This window comes from Dreissena polymorpha, chromosome 11, assembly GCF_020536995.1.
Source record: "Dreissena polymorpha isolate Duluth1 chromosome 11, UMN_Dpol_1.0, whole genome shotgun sequence".
In the NCBI taxonomy this organism is placed as follows: Eukaryota; Metazoa; Mollusca; class Bivalvia; order Myida; family Dreissenidae; genus Dreissena; species Dreissena polymorpha.
Window position 1 is genome coordinate 8,499,567 of NC_068365.1, and position 23,114 is coordinate 8,522,680.

At 36.4% G+C, this 23,114-nt stretch overlaps 1 protein-coding gene across 6 annotated transcripts in view; it reads left to right on the forward strand.

Moving 5' to 3' along the window:
- The window catches only part of LOC127851499 (regulator of G-protein signaling 20-like), a 141,785-nt gene that overhangs the window by 113,331 nt on the left and 5,340 nt on the right, over positions 1 to 23,114 (forward strand). For 3 of the 6 annotated variants that reach the window (XM_052385310.1, XM_052385309.1, XM_052385304.1), the window contains 2 exons: positions 10,757 to 10,938; positions 20,092 to 20,166. In XM_052385310.1, coding sequence (XP_052241270.1) covers positions 10,757 to 10,938; positions 20,092 to 20,166 — 257 coding nt within the window. Of the gene's footprint in view, positions 1 to 909; positions 1,105 to 1,345; positions 3,101 to 10,756; positions 10,939 to 20,091; positions 20,167 to 23,114 lie in introns of those variants that run through there. The other 3 variants (XM_052385308.1, XM_052385307.1, XM_052385305.1) reach the window with 3 other exon arrangements.

Here is a 23,114-nt window from a genome sequence, read left to right on the forward strand (position 1 = left end):
TGAAAAACGTGGAATATCGTCCCAGATGCAGTCCGCACAGGTTTATCCGGGACAACACTATTCGATAATACTTTTTTATTTTTGTTTTGAACCAACAATTCCGTAAGAGCGGAAAGTGTTTTCCCTTATTAGTTTGTGTGGACTGCAGTGGATTTTACTGGACGACACCCTACCCCATTGCATGACGGTTTCACCAGAACGAGGCTCACATTTGAGTCGCGTTGTGGGAAAACTAGGCATAATGCGTGTGCGTAAAGGGTCGTTCCAGATAAGCCTGTGCAGTCTGCACAGGCTAATCAGGGACGACGCTTTCCGCCTAAATTGGACTTTTGCCAAGAAGAGACTTCATTTAAACGAAAAATGTCATAACAGCGGAAAGTTTCGTCCCCGATTAGCCTGTGCGAATTGCACAGGTTAATCTGGGACGACACTTTACGCACATGCATAATGCCCAGTTTTCTAAGAACACGACTCATTTGATTGAGGTTCATTGCAGAGGCAATACAATATGTAAAAGATTTGTACAATTGAACAGGATGCGAAATACTTTCGATACTAAACCCCAATCCATTAACACGTGAAACAAAACCTTGATGAAAATTATATTGACCAAAAATACAAAAAAAAATGCGAATTGGAATCGGTCGAATAACGACGATTTGGCGAGCAATAATTGAATCTGTAGTAAATCAAATAAATACATGGAGTATACACATCATTCGCCAAAGCGCATTTAATCATTTGCACAATTAAATGTATTTCTTACAAACGAAATATGTGTACTGAAATAAACGTGGTTTTCTTATATAAATTGATGATAATTTAGCACGCTATGCATTTTTATTTATAGACAATTCTCTTAGTGCTCTTCAAACAACGTATTGGCCTGCGTGACATGTGGGGTGTCTGTTGTTAATTAGTGATAACTCGTATTTACAAGTGAAAGTAATAATAAACGTATATCGCTCCTATCTAACAATAGATAAATGTCCGAGCATTAATTACTGGTACTAATTATTGCTCGCGATAAATAAGCAATAAACCGTACTGTGTAACAATACTCACACAACAGTGTATTGCGCCGATATTTGGATATCGTGGAAGGTTGAATTGCGTCGAAGCGAATGTTTTCTGGTGTTTTAAATGTGTAATTTACACGATATAGGTGCTATCATTTTGTATTAAAAATGTTGGAATAGTGAGACAGCGAAACAAACTGATATGGCTTCTGCATACTTTTGAAAGGGGAAGGGGGGGGGGGTTGAAACGCACGCATGTGGTCTTGTTTAATAAATTAATCGTATGAGGAAGTAATTAATGCTTTATTTTTATGGTGTTTTTTTTTATCAAATATCATGACATGTTTACCCGAATTAGGGAAATTAAAGAACTTTAATATGGATTGGTGTTTGCATGTAAAGGAAGTGTGAACGTGCTTTTTAAGACATTTAATAATGAAAATTTGAAAACCGGGCTTAATGCATATGCATCGCCCTTGATTAGCCTTAGCAGTCCGTACTGGCTAATCCGGGACGAAACCTTCTGCTGTTATTGTATTTTTCAATTAAAATAAGCCTTTTCCAAACGGAAATCCGGTTTGGGCGGAAAGTGTCGCTCCAGATTAGCTTGTGCGGATTGCACAGGCTTATCTAGGGCGCTTCTTTACGCCCCTGCATTAAGCCCGGTTTTTATAGAGACCGAATCGAATACTTTTTGCATAGCGATAGGTTGGGTTTAAATGTATTTATTTCGATATTTAAATGATGGAGGTTTTTCATTTCGAATGACAAAATTATTCGACGTACAATTAAATGGAAAATGTTCACGGACTAGCAGTTTAAGGTGTTTACGGTAGCGCATCTGAAAGTAATATTTTTACTACATCGTTGTTTATCGGTCAATATTTAACGATAGCTTAAACAGCTTCCAATCAGAATGCGATCAAGTTGTTTACTCGCTGATCAACACCGCTAATGGGAAATTATTTTATATCCAACAATAGATATATGCGCCCACCATGAAGATTTCTTGTTAAATTCTTGAATGTCCATAAAAGTACCAAGAAAAACGCTTATTTCGATTGTTTTAAGCCAAGTACTATCGGAGGGAAGTAACTATGTGAATAAAATATATATTAAGAAAAGCTACATTTCCCTATTAAGGCCAAATACCAAGAAATGTTTGAGTACGTGCTGCCGTAGTTAGGAAACTTGATATATTTAATAAAACCCACACATATTTGTATGCCGGATTAAATGGGTTATATATCACGCTTTAGTGACGACTTTTATTACACTCAAGAATATGAATAATATTCCGGTTATCGCGAGGATAATGCAGTCATAAACTTCCTGATTTGACCTTGCAGTGGTTATCATGTTGATAGGAAACAATTTTGTCAAAGTGACCATATCAGTTTTCCGGATACTACGTGATTATATGTGAGAAATCTATCGGATGTTATTGAAGATTAAACGTGTGAGATACAACTCAGTAGTTCGTTGAAGTTTATTTAAAGGAACAATACATATCTGTGTTACCAAATCGGAGGGTGTTTAACTTTGACTTTAAATGTATATACTGCACTAAATATTTGAAATTATTTCAAAGACAGTACATAAACATGAACCTATTATTCAAACACACATACGAGCCGTCATCTTGGGAAACGGGGTTTAATGCATGTCGTCCCAGATTAGCCTGTGCAGGCCGCTAAAGCTAACCAGGGACGACACTTTGCACTATTAAGGAATTTTTCGATTAAATAAAGTCTTTTCTTTCCGAAAATTATGTTCAAGTGGAAAGTGGCGTCCCTAATCAGCCTGGGCGGTATCCACTTGCTAATCTTGGACGACACTTTAATCTCATGCATTAAGTCCTGTTTTGCCAAAGCGAATTTCAGGTGAAAAAAAGTATATTTTTTGTAATAAGATGTAAGCAAGATCGTCATTTGCACAGATTAAAACCAAAAAGAAATACAGTGCTGAAAACAGAAATAGTTTAGCTGCACCTCCGGTTGACAATGCAGGGCACCCAACCGAACTGGCCCGTTTGGATCGGGCTAAGCCTGGAGCATTTCTCCACCGAGGCAAAACAACTGGTGAGAGTCGAAATTAATAAGTTACAAAACTGGGCCTCGCCTTTGTAAAACAGGGCTTTCTGCACGTGCGTTAAGTGTCGTCCCAAATTAGCCCATGCAGTCCGGACAGGCTTATCAGGGACGACACTTTCCGCCTAAATTTGATTTTCGGTAAGGAGGGACTTCCTTGAAACTAAAAATACCATGAAGCGGAAAGAGTCGTCCCTGATTAGCCTGTGCGGACTGCACAGGCTAATCTGGGACGACACTTTACGCACAAGCATTAAGCCAAGTTTTCTCAGTACGAGACTCAGCCTGTGTCAATTCGCACATGCATTAAGCCCATTTTTCACATAACGGCGCTCAAATTCTATAGAGATTTCATCCTGCCTTATCCTACTGTTTGCTGTTATACCGCTTTCATACTGCTTTAGGATACCATAAATTATATAGTACATATTGAGTCCTGTATGAACTAACTGTACAGACTATAATTTAGTTGGCAGTTTGCAGACAAGTTTACATTACGTGCTTCATAGCGCAAGCACGTATTTCATACATATTAACTTTACTATAAATATACTAGTAGGCAGATTATAATTTCATCATGCATACAGTGTTTATACAACTCTACAATTAGTCTAAGTTCGTTATGTTATACACACATACCAATGCGCAGACAAAATGTAAGTTTGTTTCTTTCTCAATATTTTTTGGTAATTTATTTACAGCCTTGGATTTATAGACCCGTTCATCCTTCATTACTTCTTTCCTGTATTGAACGATAAAATTTCATTTATTGATGGTCGTACAAAATTTACAAGCTGTACTGTGTGCTATTAAAAATATCCGGACACGATATATTTGTATTATCTGTTGTAAAGTACATCAAATTAATTGGCACGTGATTGACATTTGTGTCCTATCTCTTCTGCTTCTGCATTTTTAACAATTCCATCAATATGTATCTTAACGTTTTTTTTGTAAGTGTTGTAATTTTGAAAATCGCAATTTGTGGACCATTTATTTTATTAGTTCATTAAACAAGGAGTGATCTAATATTTGCTTTTTGCATTGTCTTGAATTTGTTTCCTTAGATGAATGCGTGAAAATATGACGAGAATTTAATGATCTGTGTTTAATTGATGGCGTCATGTCCTGGATCCGCAATTCTGTGAAACTGATACCAGTCATGTTTGCATTATTTGAATGTAATTGGTGCCATTCTAGGGTGTGATAAACCATGTTCTTTAAAATGACCGTTTCATGTTCTATAAAAGATCTATGCTAAACCATACGTTTCATTTTCTATAAAAGATCTATGCTAAACCATACGTTTCATGTTCTATAAAAGATCTATGCTAAACCAACCGTTTCATGTTCTATAAAAGATCTATGCTAAACCAACCGTTTCATGTTCTATAAAAGATCTATGCTAAACCAACCGTTTCATGTTCTATAAAAGATCTATGCTAAACCATACGTTTCTATGCTAAACCATACGTTTCATGTTCTATAAAAGATCTATCGATTGTCACAATTTAAAATGCCGAACCTACAAAAACGCAAGTTTTCAGGAGACGTATTTTTGTTAAATATTTCTTACACAAAATTAAATAAATATTATTTTTAACATTTTTGTAAGTGTCTCATGATGGAGCATGTTCGTATGAAATTATTTTGACGTTAAGTTAATAAATCTGCTGTAAAATGTATCTTCGTCATTTAGAATTGCATTTATGTGATGCTTCGGCAAATTGGACAGCTAATTGTAATGGATTATGTTTCAATAGAATGAATTATTCCACTGTTTTCCATTATATATAGCAAAGCAATGCGTGTTTTTTTCTGTTGTACACGTTGGCAAAGAAGTGACAACCGCAATTCTGTATTTATATTGTGGCCTCAACCTAGTAACTTCTGGGAACAACTTATAAAGTTGTGGGAACGACTTCATAAGTTTTGGCTTCAACTTAATAACTTGTGTTGTCCCCACAACTTATTAAATTGAGGCCTCAGCTTAGTAACGTGTGGCTACACATTCATAACTTGTTCCCAAAACTTATAAAGTTGTGGCCTCAACTTAGTAATTTGTTCATTTAAGTTATTACTTCAACTTAATAATTTGCGGGAACAACTTACCAAGTTGAGGCCTCAGCTTAGAAACTTGTGGCGACAACTTCATAACTTGTTCCCACAACTTATTAGTTGCTGCCTCAACTAAATAACTTGTGGGACCAACTAACTAAGTAAAGGTCACTACTTTATGTTTAACCAATCAGATTGGTCGTTTCATCTTTACCGTTTTATCACAATTAGTAACCCTTATACTACTAGGTGCTCGGGCTCGAGCGCCGGTTTGAGCAATATCTCTGTTAGCTATAGATCCGAAGTTCGAGCCCTGTCTGAGCACTTGCCATGTAAGCCATGGATTCCAGATTTGAGCCCCTATCTGAGCAATCGCCAAGTTAGCGACTGGGTTCAGGTTTCGAACCCTGGTGTGAAAACTAGCCACATAAGCGACGTATTCCAGTTTCGAATCCAGGCCTGATAGCTCTTTTTTAAACGATGGTTCTTTGTGTTTTAGCACCAGTCTAAGGACTGTAAGCGGCTGGGACCCCAGTCTGAGCATTCGCACCCTACGTAACGGGTCCCGATTTGGAGGCCATGTCTGAGCACTCACCCTGTATGCTATGGGCCCCGGGCTCAAATCCCGGTTTAAGTACTTATTATTTAAGCGAACGGACGCTGATCCAAGACCTAGTCTTAGCGCCGGACCCAAAAAGTGCGGGATTTATAGCTTACATGACTAGTGCTCAGACCGGCGCTCTAACCCGATTACCCATAGCTTGCGAGGCGAGCTCTCATTCCGGGACTTAAAACCAGGAAATGTTTCTAACGTAGCTAGTGTTTATTTCGGCAACCGGTCGCTTAGAAGGCGAGTGCTCAGTATGGTATGTTAGCGAAGGCTGTATGGTTCGAGTCCCTGTGTGAACCCGTAGCTTTCGGTGCGAACGCTCAGACTGAGGGTCGCAACCGGGATCCTTCCCTTACTGGGCAAGTGGTAAGACACAGGCTTGAACCCGGGTTCGATAGCTTTCATGGCTGGTACTCAGACTGGAGCTCGATTCCGGGACCTGTCACTGTTGGTGCAAATTCGCACATCGGAATTCAAGCCTTCGCTTATAGGGTAAGTCCTCAAACCGAGGTTCGATCTAGAGACACAAAGCTTCTTTCATGGCTAGTGCTCGAACAGTGATTCGGACCCCGGGACCGTCGAAAAATCCAAATTAGCTTTAAGGACTAGTGCTCTTACCGTGATTCGAACCCAGGGACCGTCGAAAACTACGGCATCTAGCACTCGCCTCGTAAGCGATGGTTCCCTGGATCAAGCCCCGGTCAGAGCAATCGCCCTTTACAAGAAGGGTCCCGGTTTAGAATCCAAACACCATGCACCACTCTCTAATGAAGCGAGTGCTTCGGGACTCGAAACCGGGATCCGACGCTTACGTTGCTAGTGCTCAGACCGGGGATGGAACCCTGAACCCAGTCGCTAACAAGGCAAGTGCTCAGACAGGGGCTCAATCCCAGCATCCATAGCTTACAGGGAGAGTGCTCAAACCGGCGCTTGAACCCGAACACACAATAGTTCGAGCATAAGGGTACTAACAGTGATACAACGGTAAAGATGAAACGACTTATCTGATTGGTTCAACTATGTTGTGGTCCAAACTTAGTAAGTTGTTTCTACAACTAATTTAGTTGTGGTCTCAGATTAGTAACTTGCGGCCAGAAGTTATTAAGTTGAAGGAACAACTTATTATGTTGAGACCTCAACTTAATAAGTTGTAGAAACAAGCTATGAGTTGTGGCCACAAGTTACTAAGTTAAGGCCTCAACATTTTATATTAGTTTGATCTCTTTTTGCGTTCAGCAATACTATAAAATGTACATCATTAAATTATTCTATCAGCAAAAGTTTACGTTTCGTCAATTTACCTTAAACATACAAGGCTATATTGATACTTTTATGTATTAATTAGCGCGCAAAATGGCGAAGTAACACTATTTTGCAGCTTCGTCATTTTGACTTCAACCAATTGCGGTTCGTCATTACATCACATGACTTTTTTGAGCTTTTGCGATTGGTTAACTAATTCGTTATTTTGGGGGTATATGCGCATTGATTTCCCGCTTTGCACAGAATCAAAATCGCGAAATGCCAAAAAATGTAGGTTCGGCATTTTAAATTGTGAGCATCGCTATGCTAAACCATACGACTTGGAAAGCCCATTGCTTGTCTTCTTAAAATAAATCTTATAAAATATTATTCGAATTTTCGGCATGACTAAAGCTTGCTTTAAATGTCTTTAATTGATAAAATAAACGGCATAAAAAAACTTAAGGTTAACAAAATGAACATTATATTTTAAAAAGATTTTTTTAATGCTGACTATCGGGATTAGAAATAAGGTCGAAGTGGGGTCATCACAAAGATCATTCTGACAGGTGTATCGCGTCTTTAATGTTTCGTAAGCAATCCGAGTGTTCACTTTAGTTTACTGAAAACCATAGAATACTCAGAATTATTCAGTCGTTTCACGTCTGTATTTTGTAAACAAATACTTATCACTGTTTAACTATGATTTCTCATTAAAGGGATCTTTTCACGCTTTGGTAAATTGACAAAATTGTAAAAAGTTGTTTCAGATTCGCAAATTTTCGTTTTAGTTATGATATTTGTGAGGAAACAGTAATACTGAACATTTACCATGGTCTAATATAGCCATTATATGCATCTTTTGACGATTTTAAAACCTAAAAATTATAAAGCGTTGCAACGCGAAACGATTGAATAATTTGGAGAGTTCTGTTTTTGTCGTTAAATTTTGTGAAACTACGAAGATTGCTTATATAAGGTATAAAATACGTCAAGTATGTGTACTCGGCGGAATAGCTCAGTAGGCTAAAGCGTTTTTACTTCAGGACTCTGGCAGGACTCCAGGGGTCACTGGTTCGAAACCTGCTCCGGGCAATGTTCTTTTCCTTTTTTTAATTTTATTCTTGATTTTTTACTGGAGCTTTTACGATCCAATGTTTACATTTATCAATATAAAGCATTTAATGAATAAGTTAAAAAATGCCAAAATCTGTGAAAAGGCCCCTTTAAGAAGAACATGTTTTCAGTATACTTCTACGTCAAAAGTATTATTTAACTTATTTAGCCTGTTGTGCACACTGTTATTTTTAGAATTTGCGATACAGATTTGGACATATTTAAATTCGCCAATCTGTCAACAGGTTTCCTTAAAAATTTACCCTATGTTTTACTTAGCTCACGAGAGCACATCGTGCTCATGGTGAGCATATTTGTTCGCCTTTTGTCCGTTGAGCGTCGTCAACATTTACAGTGTGAACACTCTGCAGGCCACGTTTGTTGCCCTATCTTCGTGAAACTGTTTGAGAACATGTCTCCCAATGATATCTCGGCTGAGTTCGAAACTTGAGTACTTGTGGCCGAAAACAGGGCCACAAGGTCAAATTATATATAAAAAATGCTGGTAAAGACTCAAACGTCATGTTTGTTGTCAGATTTTCATGAAACTTGGTCAGAACATTTGTTTTAATGATTTCTTTACTGAGATGGAAAATATTTCCGGGCCGTTTATAAACATGACCAACAGGGCGCGGGCATTTTTCATTGGTGGCTTTAAATAATCATTGTGAACACTCGAAACGCCATATTTGAGTCCAATATTCAAGTAGAGAGAATACTTTGTTGAAAAATATGGCAACGTGTTGTTGGGTGCATGTGTACACGCGAGAGGTAACATTTCAGTCACAATCTGTATGAAACTTTATAAAAACATTTGTTATAAAGGTAAAAAGAAACATTATATTATACAAAAATCACAAAAGCTGCATAGATTATTCAGTAAATTAAGTTCCAATTTTCGACACATGAAGGAATAAATATACCCTCACATTATTATGTCTTGCAAGCAAACATGCATTACATGAAAATATATAATGCACATATTATTTGTAACATAAAAGTTTCAGATACATATGTGTCCAGTCATCAACTGTGATACTATTCCTTTAATTTATTCGGATATTTCGTGTCGCAAATAGTATGCTTGTCTTCTTAAGAAATGCATCTTGCTCGTTGGTGTCCGTCCATATACAGAATATAACTCACTCAAACTGTCTTATAAGTTTCGATGAGAACACGTGCTTATATGTGTGGAGACTTTGTGCACATGCAATAAGCCCCTTATTCCAACAATGAGTTTTATACAATCTAAAGCAGCTGGTAGTTCTCGTATTCAATGACAACGAAAAGATATGTGCTATAGGAAAACGTTGTTGCAACGTCTTGGTCGCTGACAACGTTAATCGATATTCGGTAACTATTTATTCTGATCTGATGAGTACAACAGGTGAGCATGACGTTAGTAATAATAAGTCGGTATTGAATACGCATCGGGCAAATTGCTGTGGCAACTATTATTAACTGTCATTTGTATTTATAGTGAGACGTGATTTTATGTGGGCGAGTGTTTAATAAGTGATACGGTAGATAACTTTGTAAACCGTGAGACGTTTTGCGCGATCAATTATTGTGCGTTGAAATACAAATTGAAGGCGATATTAATGAGCATAAAATAAACGTTGAATCCACAAAATTGAATAGCAAAACTAAAAAGGAAATAAGTATCTACCTGAAAATCTTAAATATATACATGTATAATAAGACCATGCATCGGACATTAATGCAACCGGGTAAGTGGGAGTTGATAAACAGGTTATTATACAAACAACAACAACAACAGCAGCAGCATGGCAGTAGCAGCATCAGTGAAACGTATATGCACAATGTAATCTTATATAGATCATACCGTGCGCAACATTATAATTATTAATATATGTTACCAAAGTATTGTTCAAACATGACAAGGGAAACTACTCTGTGAAAAATCATAGCTGTGGCACTCTGTTGTAGTCGGCCCAGATAACTCGAAATACCATGTTGTCTGAAAGAAATAGAAGCCCTGCAAGGAATTCCAGTCTTGCCGGGCTTAATCCATTTATGCCTAGCGCCTAGAAAAAGGCAATGGCAAACAGCGTAGACCCAGATAAGACGCCGCATCATGCGGCGTCTCATCAGGGTCTGCGCTGTTTGCTTAAAGGAATTTATGTTAAAAATATTCTAAATATAGAAATAAATATACTAGGTATCCCTAATTTTTGAAATAAATTGATCCAATTTAGAAGAATGGAAGAGTCCACTAGGCATAAATTAGTAAAGTATTGTTTGAAGTTTCCCGGGTTTATCTTTCGGGTTAATAAGACGTAGACAATATTAGCCTATGTATTACGGATTTAAGCCTCCCTTCTGTGTCATGGAAGTACAATTAAATACAGTAAAAGAAGGAACGTTCTTAACGCAGGATGTAAAACTGAATGTATGTGATGGGTTATCGATATCCTTTTAAATGATGAGAACTCAGATTTTCTACACAAAGTATGTAGCTGCAACTAAGTGATTAATGCATGATTTGAAAGTGGACATTTTAGGAAACAAAACAAAATATATCTCTTTATGTAATCATAATTATCTCTTTATGTAATCAGATTGCATAAATAAACGTTTCAGTATTTGTCTATTTTCAGATGAGCACTGTTATGAACAGTAGACACACGGGCTCGGCCAATGACGTCATTAGAATGAGAAATAGCCGCCCTGGTGCCTCCCACACTCAGTCGGACACGCCCCCCTCCAGCCCCGTACAGACGGACGCACGAGCATCGCGGGCCTGCTGTTTTTGTTGGTGCTGTTGTTGTACTTGTTCATGGTAGACCTTATGCAATAAATTTATCTTTTTCATCTTCACAACTGGTCGGGCGATGGCATAGTTAATGCAAATTTGACTTTTCGACCCGCTTAAATAATTTGACGACACGTGTAATACAACTTTAAACAAATAATGAAATATGGGCTATTTGTATGCTTTAGGGGTTATTACCGTGAAATATTTTCGTAAGTAAAGTAGGCAATTAAATAGTTTCAAGAGTTTTTGAAAACTTAGAAAATCATAAGAAATGTATTTATTTATTTAATTTGATTGTGATTTTTAGGGTAGTATAAGTGTTTTAAAAACAATATTTCACTGTTACAGAACAGAACAGAATAGTTTATTTGAACTTAAGCATATACAGCTCTTCGTCATAATCATACATAAGAAATAACAGCATGCGTTAAAGACTGTTAATGAAAGTGAAAATTATCGATAATTTTCACAGTTTTACTTTGCAATGACGTCGTTTGTCGACGTCCATAGGAAGCGCGAGTCATTATCGCGGCCGATATTTATAACAAATTTACGTCAACCAACGATTTAAAAACTTGCAACTGATAATCAAATCTGCAGTGAAGTGTAATCGCTTTCGTCCAGTTTCTTCGATTTGTTTGCTATTTAGTTAACGCATTAGCCGCAAAGTTATATTTGCAAAGTTTGCTCATCGCCCTGACTGGTTGCCATTTCTTAAAACGTCAAAACAAAGTGGGATTGTGACCCGTGTTCATGTATAAATAAGCCGGTTTCTGGACCAACCGGGTTTAATGTATGTGCGAAAAGTATCGCACAAGATTGCCCTTGATTACCATTTGTGTCTTGTTCTGTGAAAATTGTGCCAAATGCATGTGCGTAAAGTGTCGTCCCAGATTAGCCTGTGCAGTTCGCACAGGCTAAGCAGGGACGACACTTTCAGCTTTAATGGTATTTTTCGTTTAAAGGAAGTCCCTTTTTACCGAAAATCTAGTTTAAGCGGAAAGTGTCGTCCCTGATTAGCCTGTGCGGACTACACAGGCCAATCTGGGATGACACTTTACGCACATGCATTAAGCCAAGTTTTCTCAGAACTCATTTGATAAAAAATCATTTAAACGAAAACTTCCATAAAAGCGCTGTCGTCCTTGACTAGCCTGTGCCCACTGAAGAGACTAAGACGGGACAATACTTGACTAGCCTGTGCCCACTGAAGAGACTAAGACGGGACAATACTTGACTAGCCTGTGCCCACTGAAGAGACTAAGACGGGACAATACTTTACTAGCCTGTGCCCACTGAAGAGACTAAGACGGGACAATACTTTACTAGCCTGTGCCCACTGAAGAGACTAAGACGGGACAATACTTTACTAGCCTGTGCCCACTGAAGAGACTAAGACGGGACAATACTTTACGCACATGCATTACGCCCGGTTATATCAGACTGCAGCTAAAAGTGGTCATCTTAAACTTATATGAAAACAATGCATCAATATTTCTGTCCGAAGTTTTGACGTTTTAAGATATGGAGTATTTGAAGACGTTTTGTTTGTTGACAAAAGCCGGGATTGTTTTGAACGCATTTGCTGAATATGCTGAATTAGGATAATTATTGTTTAACGAATACTCTTTTACAATGGTTTATTGATACACATGTACAATTATTTGCATGTCACACCCTTTAGTGCTCCGCGTTTGAATATCGAATGGTATACGTGTACAACTTGAATATACATATTGTATTGAGCAGTGTAATTTCTTTGATAAAACTCCGCATATCGTTAATCTCCCTTTAAATAGAGTATACGGCATTCACAAGTAACATCGTGATCCTTGAGGATTCCTTCTTCGCAACATTTTCTTATTTTAATCAAAATCTTTTTTTTTTCTACATAATTAACATTTTTATAAGTGTTTGCCATTTAAAGTATAGTAGAACAAAAATTGTAATTGAAATAATGTAAATTAAATAAAGTTGGATCATATTAGCGAGGGGTTTATGATAGAGTGCACACAGGTAGTTGATTCAACCAAATTGAAATTACAATCTTAAAGGGACAAGTTAACTGATATGTGTACATTTTGAATTTGCCATTCAATAGCTTAACATATTTTAGAATAGGAACTAAAACGGCAAAGAAACAAGATTGGTTCATTTCTTAACAACTGCGTCAACATTTTTTTTATCAAGCATGAGTATCCAAGAACTGTAAAAACTGCAGTAATTTGTCATGACATATTTACTAAAAATGCACAAATGTTTACAATCAATATAATTAATTAAGAAAAAATACATTTTCTCTATCTTCTCGAGTCTATTTAGATAAGATTACTTATCAAAATACCCTAGCAACTTATTGATTAATTCTTGGCCTACTGTCTCCTCGTAACTAGTACTTCTACAGCAGTGATAGGGTAAAATTAGGTTATCGGAAATGTGAGAAGGAGCGACGAGGTTTCATGACAATTGATTTGAGTCGAGCTTTGCGAAAAGGGGGATTAATGCATGTTCTTAAAGTGTCGTCCCGGATTAGTCTGCGTAGTCCGCATAAGCTAATCAGGGACGACACTTTCCGCATTTATGTTATTTTTTGTTTAAAGAAAGTATCTTCTTAGCAAAAATCTAGTTTGGGTGGAAAGTGTCGTCCCGTATAAGCCTGTTCGGACTTCACATGCTAATCTGGGACGACACTTTACGCACATTCATTAAAAACATTTCAAAGAGCAATGCTCAGTTGCCTTTTGCAATCTAGTTAGTCCCGGCTTTTGTCTGTTATATACGATGTATTTAATGAACATATTATAGCTAAACATTACCAGCGTCGTGCCATCCGCGACACATGTCATGTTAAAATTGAAAATGTATCGCTCTTACATTATATCGTTTAACAATAACTCAAGTCCTATCAGAGAAGAAAACATTAAGGGAGCACCTTTTTGCGACATCTGTTTAATTAAAATCAAATGCATTTGAAGTAAATAACTATACGTTTATATTAGTTCGAAGGATTTTTAATATGGTTTATTACTTGGATACGTTAGTTTCCGAAAGTCATTAATTGGATATTGGCCCCGAATTTAATTTTATATAATATTTTTGAAAATTTACGTGCAAGGCATCCCTACTATTTTAATATTCATTATTTTTAATAGAAGACGCTCTTTGATTTGCTTTTGTTAAAGTAAGTAAGTTCATTCACATTAACATTTACATAATCTGACAAATACCTGCATCCAATTACTATGAATGACACATTTGAGGTACGATTTCGTTTTAAAGTACTCCATTACAAAACCGAAAATCATTTAGTTCATTGTAATACATACATACATATGACAGGAGCTAATTTAACTTACGAAGACTTTTCTCCCTTTCGAGCTTTTACATTCAATTATGTAATAAATCAGATAAACCGTTCTAAATTTAATGAATCAAACCTTTTTACGCAGCATTGATTGCTATTCCGTAACTCTACGATCGTTGATCATTCACAAAATTACCAACAGTTCACGACAAGAGAGATAACTTTACAAATGGGTTTATTCCGCTCTACTGAAGTTACTTACCTTGGTTAAACATTATAAAAATATCTCTGTGTAATAGGGTTAAAAGCACTACCTAATTGTATTGCTTTTATGTTTGTCTAATGTCTGGGTCAAGTTGGTGATTTTACATTTGAAATGAGAATGATAAAACTTGAGGCATGACTATTATGAAAATGCATCTGTTGCAAAGCTTTCTTATCTTTAGGAGTATCTAACTCGGACATTCACTGTCACTGTGCTAACGATAACATTTTCAAACCATATGAATCTCGCCCTGGGAAAACGGGGTTTATTGCATGTGCGTACGTAAAGTGTCGTCCCAGATAAGCATGTAAAGTCAGGTTATAGGCTAATCTGGGACGACACGTTCCGCATTACTGGTATTATGTTTGCAGTAACTCTTCGTAAAGAATTCTAGTTTAGCCGGAATACGTTGTTTCTGACTAGCCTGTACGAACCCTTTACTATTGGATGACTGTTCTCGCACGGGCATAATTTTCTAGAAGTAAATACAAAAACGGAATAAATCCTGGTCGTTTTCAAGCTTAATTTAACATAAATTACACACATGACGCAATTCTGTTGTTAGAAATAAGCGATTATATATGGTTTTGCACATACTTTTACTAATACTTGCTGTACCCTTTTTGCTCGTATTCATGCCTTTACCACCGTTTGCCATTTCTTTGGACCACTTTATCAGAACTGCATGAAGTATATATGCGGTTCCCTTCCGAGAGATCTCTTTTAGTTAGATGTTGCCATGCTTTTCGTCTATATGCACCTTTTTCATTTGTGTTTGATATAAGCGATAAGGGTTTCCCTTGTCTTTTGACAAATTGTTGGAGAATTTGTCTAGTTTGTGTATCTGCAGATTTATTCAACCTTCTTGTTTGCGAATGCTTTTTAAAAGTTAGTTTTTTTGCCAATGAGGTATATTGCCAAGTGTACGAAAGCGATCTATGGCGTTATGTGTGATTTTTCGTGAGCGCGGTTCATTTGTATAATTGTTCACTTTTGATCACTTTGCTTAATTTGATTTGATGTAAAGGGATATTGTGAATCAGCCATTCTAAAACATAATATACTTTTTATGGAATTCGTTTCGATACAATTTGAAAACGGATAAAGACACTTTATTATACATTAAAGACATTAGACATAATTTGATGAATATTACATAAACATATTGTCATGATAGTGGACATTGACCACTACCAATTTTGATGACAAAACTGATGCATAATCATTATTTCATGGTTAATTGCAGATTAGTTAACGTCTGCCAATTCTCCCGCGTTTTCTCAAGACATATCTATCTCTTGGCGGGAACTGTTAAGAGGGCCACAACGGGGTCACAATTCATCACGGGGTCAAAGGGCAGCAGGGGGATGGGGGATGAAGAGGCAGTTGCCATTTTATGTTGGTAGGTTACATTGTACTAATACCCCCTGTAGTTGGTTGTTGTGGCATTCTCCTCCTTTTTCGATTTTATGAAAGATGAAGCAAGTTATTTTAGCACAACCCAGGGGAAATCAACTATATTTATGTCATGCTTAAAATTAATTATCGCGGCCTTGAAATTAATAAAACAATTCCTGACATCTTTAGTCGTTGCGGACGTGACAATATACATGTTTACATCTTTACTTAGTAACGTTTTAACGTGCAATTGTGCAACTAGCAAAATAATAATTTGTTATTACGAGTGAATAAAGCAACGTATGTGTACAATAATTTAGGTACCGCATTCTTGCAAGTGGATTTGTAAATTACTAAAGAGCATTATAAGTTATTATCCCCCACACACTATTTCAGCATGTTTTAACCAAAATAACATATACCATAAAAATACTGAGATTAACATTTAAAATGACTAACGTTTAATGTATATAGAATATATATAAATAAGGAAAGTCCAGAAACATGATAAAAAAGTTTTTATTTTTATTTTTAAGACAAATGACCAATTGTATACACAATACAATACAATAAAACTATACAACATTTAACCAAAAAAACAACACGATTAAAAATGAACCATACAGATAAGTGTTTATGTTCATGTTATTATTAAGTACTTAATTAAAGACCATCTTGAGAATGTGGCTAGCTGTTACAATACGGGATGTAATGCGACTAGCTGTTACAATACGGGATGTAATGTAGCTGTTACAATACGGGATGTAATGTAGCTGTTACAATACGGGATGTAATGTGACTAGCTGTTACAATACGGGATGTAATGTGGCTAGCTGTTACAAAACGGGATGTAATGTGGCTAGCTGTTACAATACGGGATGTAATGTGACTAGCTGTTACAATACGGGATGTAATGCGATACTGAAAATATACAAATTCTTTCTCCTTCCGAAATACTCATTGGACAGTATGGGTCGGATCGGGTTTTAAACAAGTTTTAATATTGATATACATGTATTTATCAGCATCGAAGAGTATCGTTTTAGTTTTGTTCTAACACGTATTGTATATTGGGAGAAAAGAGCATATATTGAAGAGATTTTCGATCAAAATTATTTTAGCAGGTCATTTTTAATTATTAAGTTTATGACTGAAACCTTTATAATTTACTTTTCAAACAGAAAAAGTTCGACTGATCAATTAAGAGTGCTAAATCTAACATAGGGGCTTGTTTTTTTGTCTGTTTTTACTTATTCTATAAATTATGAACTGTTTTTACAATGCCAAGTAAATTGCTGTGAATTGCTGTGAAAAATTACATTTAGACGTAAATGTTTTTTTTTATTGTTAATGAGATCTTATTGTTGACAAAAGGTTAAAAGATGTTGAATCTGTACAAGAAAAGCCTTGTATTGAACATATTTTGAAAATGAACGTACGTTTCGAAAGATATACATTAAAAAGGACTATTGATAAAAGATCATACAAGATGGTAAGGCGCTTTAAGACTTAAAAGTGTTTTATTGCCTTTAAATCAAGCCCATTCTTGTTTAAGTTGCGCTGTTTATGAAACTGTAGTCAATGAATGCGGGAGAAGTCCGAGTTTTCCGTCTGCGCGTCGGTTAACAGTAAACGTCTCCGGAAATATTCCAGGATATAATCGTCGAAGCGGGGGAGTCAAAATGTAAAAAATAAGATTTTAAAGTATTGAATTTTAACCGTTTGTGAAACAAGACTTTTGCCAAGCACTAAAAGTCCCCTACCGGTGAAACTCCATCATTTTCAGCAATATTTCTAGTCTATTTGTTGCCATAACAACCAGAATTCTTGACGTAAGAACACAATGAAATGACGTACATAATCTCCATATTGCCATCTGTCCATGTTTCAAGTTTCATGAAAAAATATGAAGAACTTTTTAAGTTATCGTAGGATCCAGAAAAGTGTGACAGACAGACAGAGCGCAAACCATTTCACCGGTAGGGGACTAACAAGTCTTTAATGCATCAAGCTTTTTTTATACATTAAAGTAAAATTAGAACAGTATTTACTCATTTGTTTTAGAAAATGCATTATCGTTTCACGAGTTTTCATTTATATCCTAATAAGCAGACATAAATGATCATTCAATAAACAAAACACGTCCACAACGCTCTTATGTGCGCCTTTATCTTGATCTCGTTTTAAATTATGAACATATTCTGACTAAAAACGTAAATAAGTTATGGGAGTGAACACTTAGACTAGTGTCAGTGTAAGTGTTAATTTAGCTTGTATTTTTTGTAAATCCTTTTAACACAGGTTGATGTAACTTGATGATTATAGCTATACGTGATTAGCTATGAAAGTGTGATGCTTAAGTTTCTTAATGCTGCTGCTGCTGATGCTGTAGCTGATGATGATCATGGTGATGATCATTTTGATCATAGTGAGGTTCATGGTGATCATGATGATAATATAATTAAAAACTTGACCTTATAATTTTAAACATATTTTAATTAAATATTGCTATTACTTCAGTTATTGTATAGTTATTTGTCCACCAAATCAAATAGTTAAACTCTGCAGAACAACAAATAACTGGTTCATTTTAATGTTGTTTGATCATTCATCAAGGACGGAATATTCCCATTTGATTTATATATAATTCACATGTGGTCCGTTAGACTTTGTATACACAGCCTTTTTTGCAAGACAAACACCCAGCTACTGGCTAAATACTTTAGCAGATAGCAAAGTTGTCCCCCGCACATTGATATAAGGGTTAAATATGCGTATTAAAAATATTTTCAATAATAAACTGTTTGTTATAATAGAGGTATCTTTTGATCACATTTTTAATCATTTTGTTTTAATCATTACATTTAACAGACATAATTTCTCTCGTAATATAGTTTTTGGATTTGCCCAATATGCTATAATAATATGCATAGAAATTAAATCCTTAGGTCTCATTAGTATGTTTGTTCTTCTGATCTCCACCTTTTCAGGAGCATGAATACTTTAATTCCATCGGGTCTCAGGTGAGCTCGTACGGGTCAATGACCCTCTTGGTTTATACCAAGATAATGTAGAAAGGATGTGGATTCATACAACGTATATCGATGAAATTTCAATCGGAACGGGGATACTTCTACAACAGAATATAGATATATGTGATAAGAAAGTAAACAAGCTTTTCTTGTCGATGCTTTCCTTCGCTAGTCGTCAACAAAGCTCTTATGAACGCTTTAGGGTAAAAAATTGCTTGCCCATTCATCATCAAGGGATCAGAATGTCCCATTTTTACATAGGCCAAGTTTAAAAACGAGTATGTGCGTGCAAAAGTCAATAAGTGAGTTTAATGTAAAACGCTTTTGAACACTCGAGAGATCACACGTTTGCCATATCGCCATTAAAAAAGCTAACAGCATATGTTTTCTATATGTGGGTCAAATTAAACATTGTGTACCCTCAGAACAGTTCAACAGTTCGTTCTTTTTGGTCGCAGGTGAGCGTCATATGGCGTTTTGTTTGTTTCTTGTAGTTTGTTAGAAAATTTATAAAACCCAGTTTGGTCATGTATTAAAACGTTGAAAACGGTGCAATCATTATTTGGACGGAAAAGGCGTTCATTTTTATAGATCTATACCTCACTTGGTTGTCGTCTGACACTGCATATTTTGAATCACGCTTGACGATTTATTAACGCTTCACAAAACGTTCTCAAAAAGTGCCTATCGAATATTGTTCATCAAAAAAGGAAAAGAAAAAAGACCGACGTTACGAAATATATCAAAGGAGCTATGCATATAAATTCAGAAACGTTTGTCCTATCAATTTGGCTTCGCCATTTAATTACATATCCATGTATTGATTATTCATAAATATTGGTCAGTGGAAATATACGTTTGTCCTCCAATTCTGTCTCCCAGTCTCTAAACAAGGCATTATTGGTAAGAAAGTCTGATTATCATTTTTCCGTCAGTGGCCGAGTCGAAAACTCCGTATGACGTCACGGATATCGATTTCCTTTGAACAGTGTCGCAAGAGGGCGCTTCCAATAAACATTTTTCATGCAGACAGTTGTCAATGAGTGTTGGAAGCCTTTGATTGAATTTGAACACATTTTGGGGCGATGAATCGATTAATTTCGAACGGGGTGTATGTTGTGATGGATTACTAGTGGTCGGCAGATGCTTGCACATAGAATGTTCCATTTTAATTTCAGTTTAACAGTACGAAACGGCACGGGCAGACCAGACCGTGCTGGGACAAAATCTGCAGAACCTGTGAACGAAGAACCGTGAGTATAGCCACATTGGTTTTGCCTTTAATTGTCGCATCACAAGAGATCGATCGTCGTTTGGGTCATATAATATGGCTGTTCAGAGATTTTGTTTTGCCCTGTTCTCCATATTGTTTAGACGTCGTAGGTTTGCTTGTGTGTCACTCCTTTCAGATTTGTTGGAATTGTATTTTAGTAGGAACTTGTTTTTGTATTAACTATAAAGGCAATCATTGGTAATGTGTTTTGATCGTTAAAGGATGTCAACGCAGCATCTTGCTTTTAAATGTTGGAAATTTTTAAATATGTCTGAACGGGGCTTTGTATAACAGGCTAATCTGGGACAACGCTTTATGCTTTTATGTAATTAAAATGAAGTTTGAAATGAAGTACTCGTAAATCAAGTAAACGAGCAGTGGCACTTTCTAATCTGGGACGATACCACACATGCATTAAGTCCAATTTTTCCACAACGCTTCATATAGCAGTCGTGTTCTGAGAAAACTGGGCTTCATGCATGTTCGTAAAGTGTCGTCCAATTTATTTGTATCCATCTAAATACTTTAATACCCATCTTATGCCTTTGAAACTAAAAACTATTTGTATTTCTCTTCCTATCAGACCGGTATTGACTTCAAATAAGTATTTTAGTAATTTTGACATTGCAAGACATAAACACACAATCATGTTTATGGTGTAAAAACGTCGAGATTTAGCACAGCCATTGTATACTTAAAGAAATATTTTTATAGTTTGAAAAAATCTCATTTTTTAGAAAAAAAAATGACAAAGAGTAAACAAGCATGTTTGCATTATATTCATTTATAGTAAAAACAATATAACAAAACAGACCCGCGTAAGAAAATAAGTGAAAATATATTTGTTCGTTTATATATAAATGGATAAACATCACTCGATAATCGGAAACAGAATATGGCGTTTATTACGCTTGTATAGATAAATATTAAAGCAAAAACTTGTATAACCCTCATAGCGTTTACACTACATTTTGAAAGCTTACGCGGTGTAGCGGTAGCGTGATTCCAAATATTTCAGTTTTGTAAGTAAATTCACGAATTTATTTTCAAAATTCGGAGATCGCTGAAAAAGTTCCTGTTACGCATAACGTTTTGCCAGTAGGCAAAAACATAACCACGAGCTGAAATCTGAATCGGTATGAAATGAGCCTAGATCTTTAAGAAGGGGGTTTAAACCCCGGGGTTTAATACATGTGCGTAAAGTGTCGTCCTAGATAAGCCTGTACAGTCCACACAGGCTTATCAAAGACGACGCTCTCCGCCTTAACTGGATTTTCGTCAAGAAGACTGCACATGCTTATTTGGAGCGACACTTTACGCACATGCATTTAACCCTGTGTTCGGAGTCAGTCAACGTTCGGCGTGTGACGGCAACTTTAAGCTCGTTATCGCACTTAGGACCACGTGATTAATCATATTGTGATAAATGATAATGTTTATCTTGAAAATATTTTGGTCGATGTCGAATCTCGGTCATGTGTGTCCAATAGCAAGATCATCAGGTCAAAGCATATAAAAACTTGGTTATCCCTCTAGGCTCCATATTTATGACTCAATCTTGATAAATCTTGGTCAGAATAATTATCTTGATTATATATAGGCTGAGCTCAAATCTGGGTTACATTCGTCCCAAATAAGTACCCCTGGTAAAACCCCTTTAGAGGACACATTTATGTCTCAATCTTAATGAAAGTTGGTAAGAATTGTGTCTTTATTATACCTAGGTTCGCCTAAAATTTTCTTAGCGGGAGCTGTAATTTTGTGACGCGCTGAGAAATTTCGCATCGACTAAAGTCGAGATAGAGGAATATCACTACGATATAACGCTTATCACTTTCTTGACGATATGCATTGAAAGTGAGCGGTATTTTAACAATAAATGCAAGTAATAAAGGGCATACAACGGCGAAAAATACGTGTCTCGGCATGGACGTCGCATATAATTTGTCACCTGATTACCCACTCTGTAATTAGTGCCACATATTAATACAACATTTGACAAATAATACTTTCTGCAAAACTCGCAAATCTTACAGATGTGTTAGTCGATAATCGTATAGCTAGGCAAACGAGATTCCTTGGAACATGCCAGTACCAGAGGTCTATTAACCCATTTATGCCTAGCGTCTAGAAAAAAGTCCTTGGCAAACAGCGTAGACCCAGATGAGACGCCGCATGATGCGGCGTCTCATCAGGGTCTGCACTGTTTGCTCAAAGGAATTTCTGTAAGAAATATTCTAAATATCGAAATAAATATACTTGACATCCCTAAGTTTGGAAATAAATTGATCCAATTTAGAAGGATGGGCGAGTCCACTAGGCATAAATGGGTTAAGACCAACAACAAACTGTCCGTATTCCAGTTAACATAGCAAGAGTTTGATTAATATCGGTCTATACGTGTTTATTGTCATCGCCGGTACAGTACACCTCAAATACATATACACTGAAAATCAACCATATAAAATCGCCGTCTTTTTAGTGTTACCTAACATGTATTGAGCATCGTTGTGGGAAAACTGTACTTATTGCATGTGCGTTAAGTGTCGTGCCAGATTAGCCAATGCAGTCCGCACACGATCATCACTGACTACTCTTTCCGCCTAAACTGGAATATCGTTTTAAAGAGACTAACCTTACACGAAAAATGCCATAGAAGCGAAATGTTTCGTCCGTGCTGACTAAACATGCTGAATCGGGACGACACGTTCCGCGCATGCATTAAGCCCAGTTTTCACAGAACGAGGCTCTTTTAAAGGTTAGGCATCACTAAAATGATGGCGATTGAACGCCAGTTATCAAGTATCACATCAATTATCACATTCAACCATTAATCATGTTTGTGACGCAACGTTTCGTCCAAATCTACTACACTTAGTATAACAACCTTTCACACATATTGGGTGTTTTAGTGACGTACACAGTTGT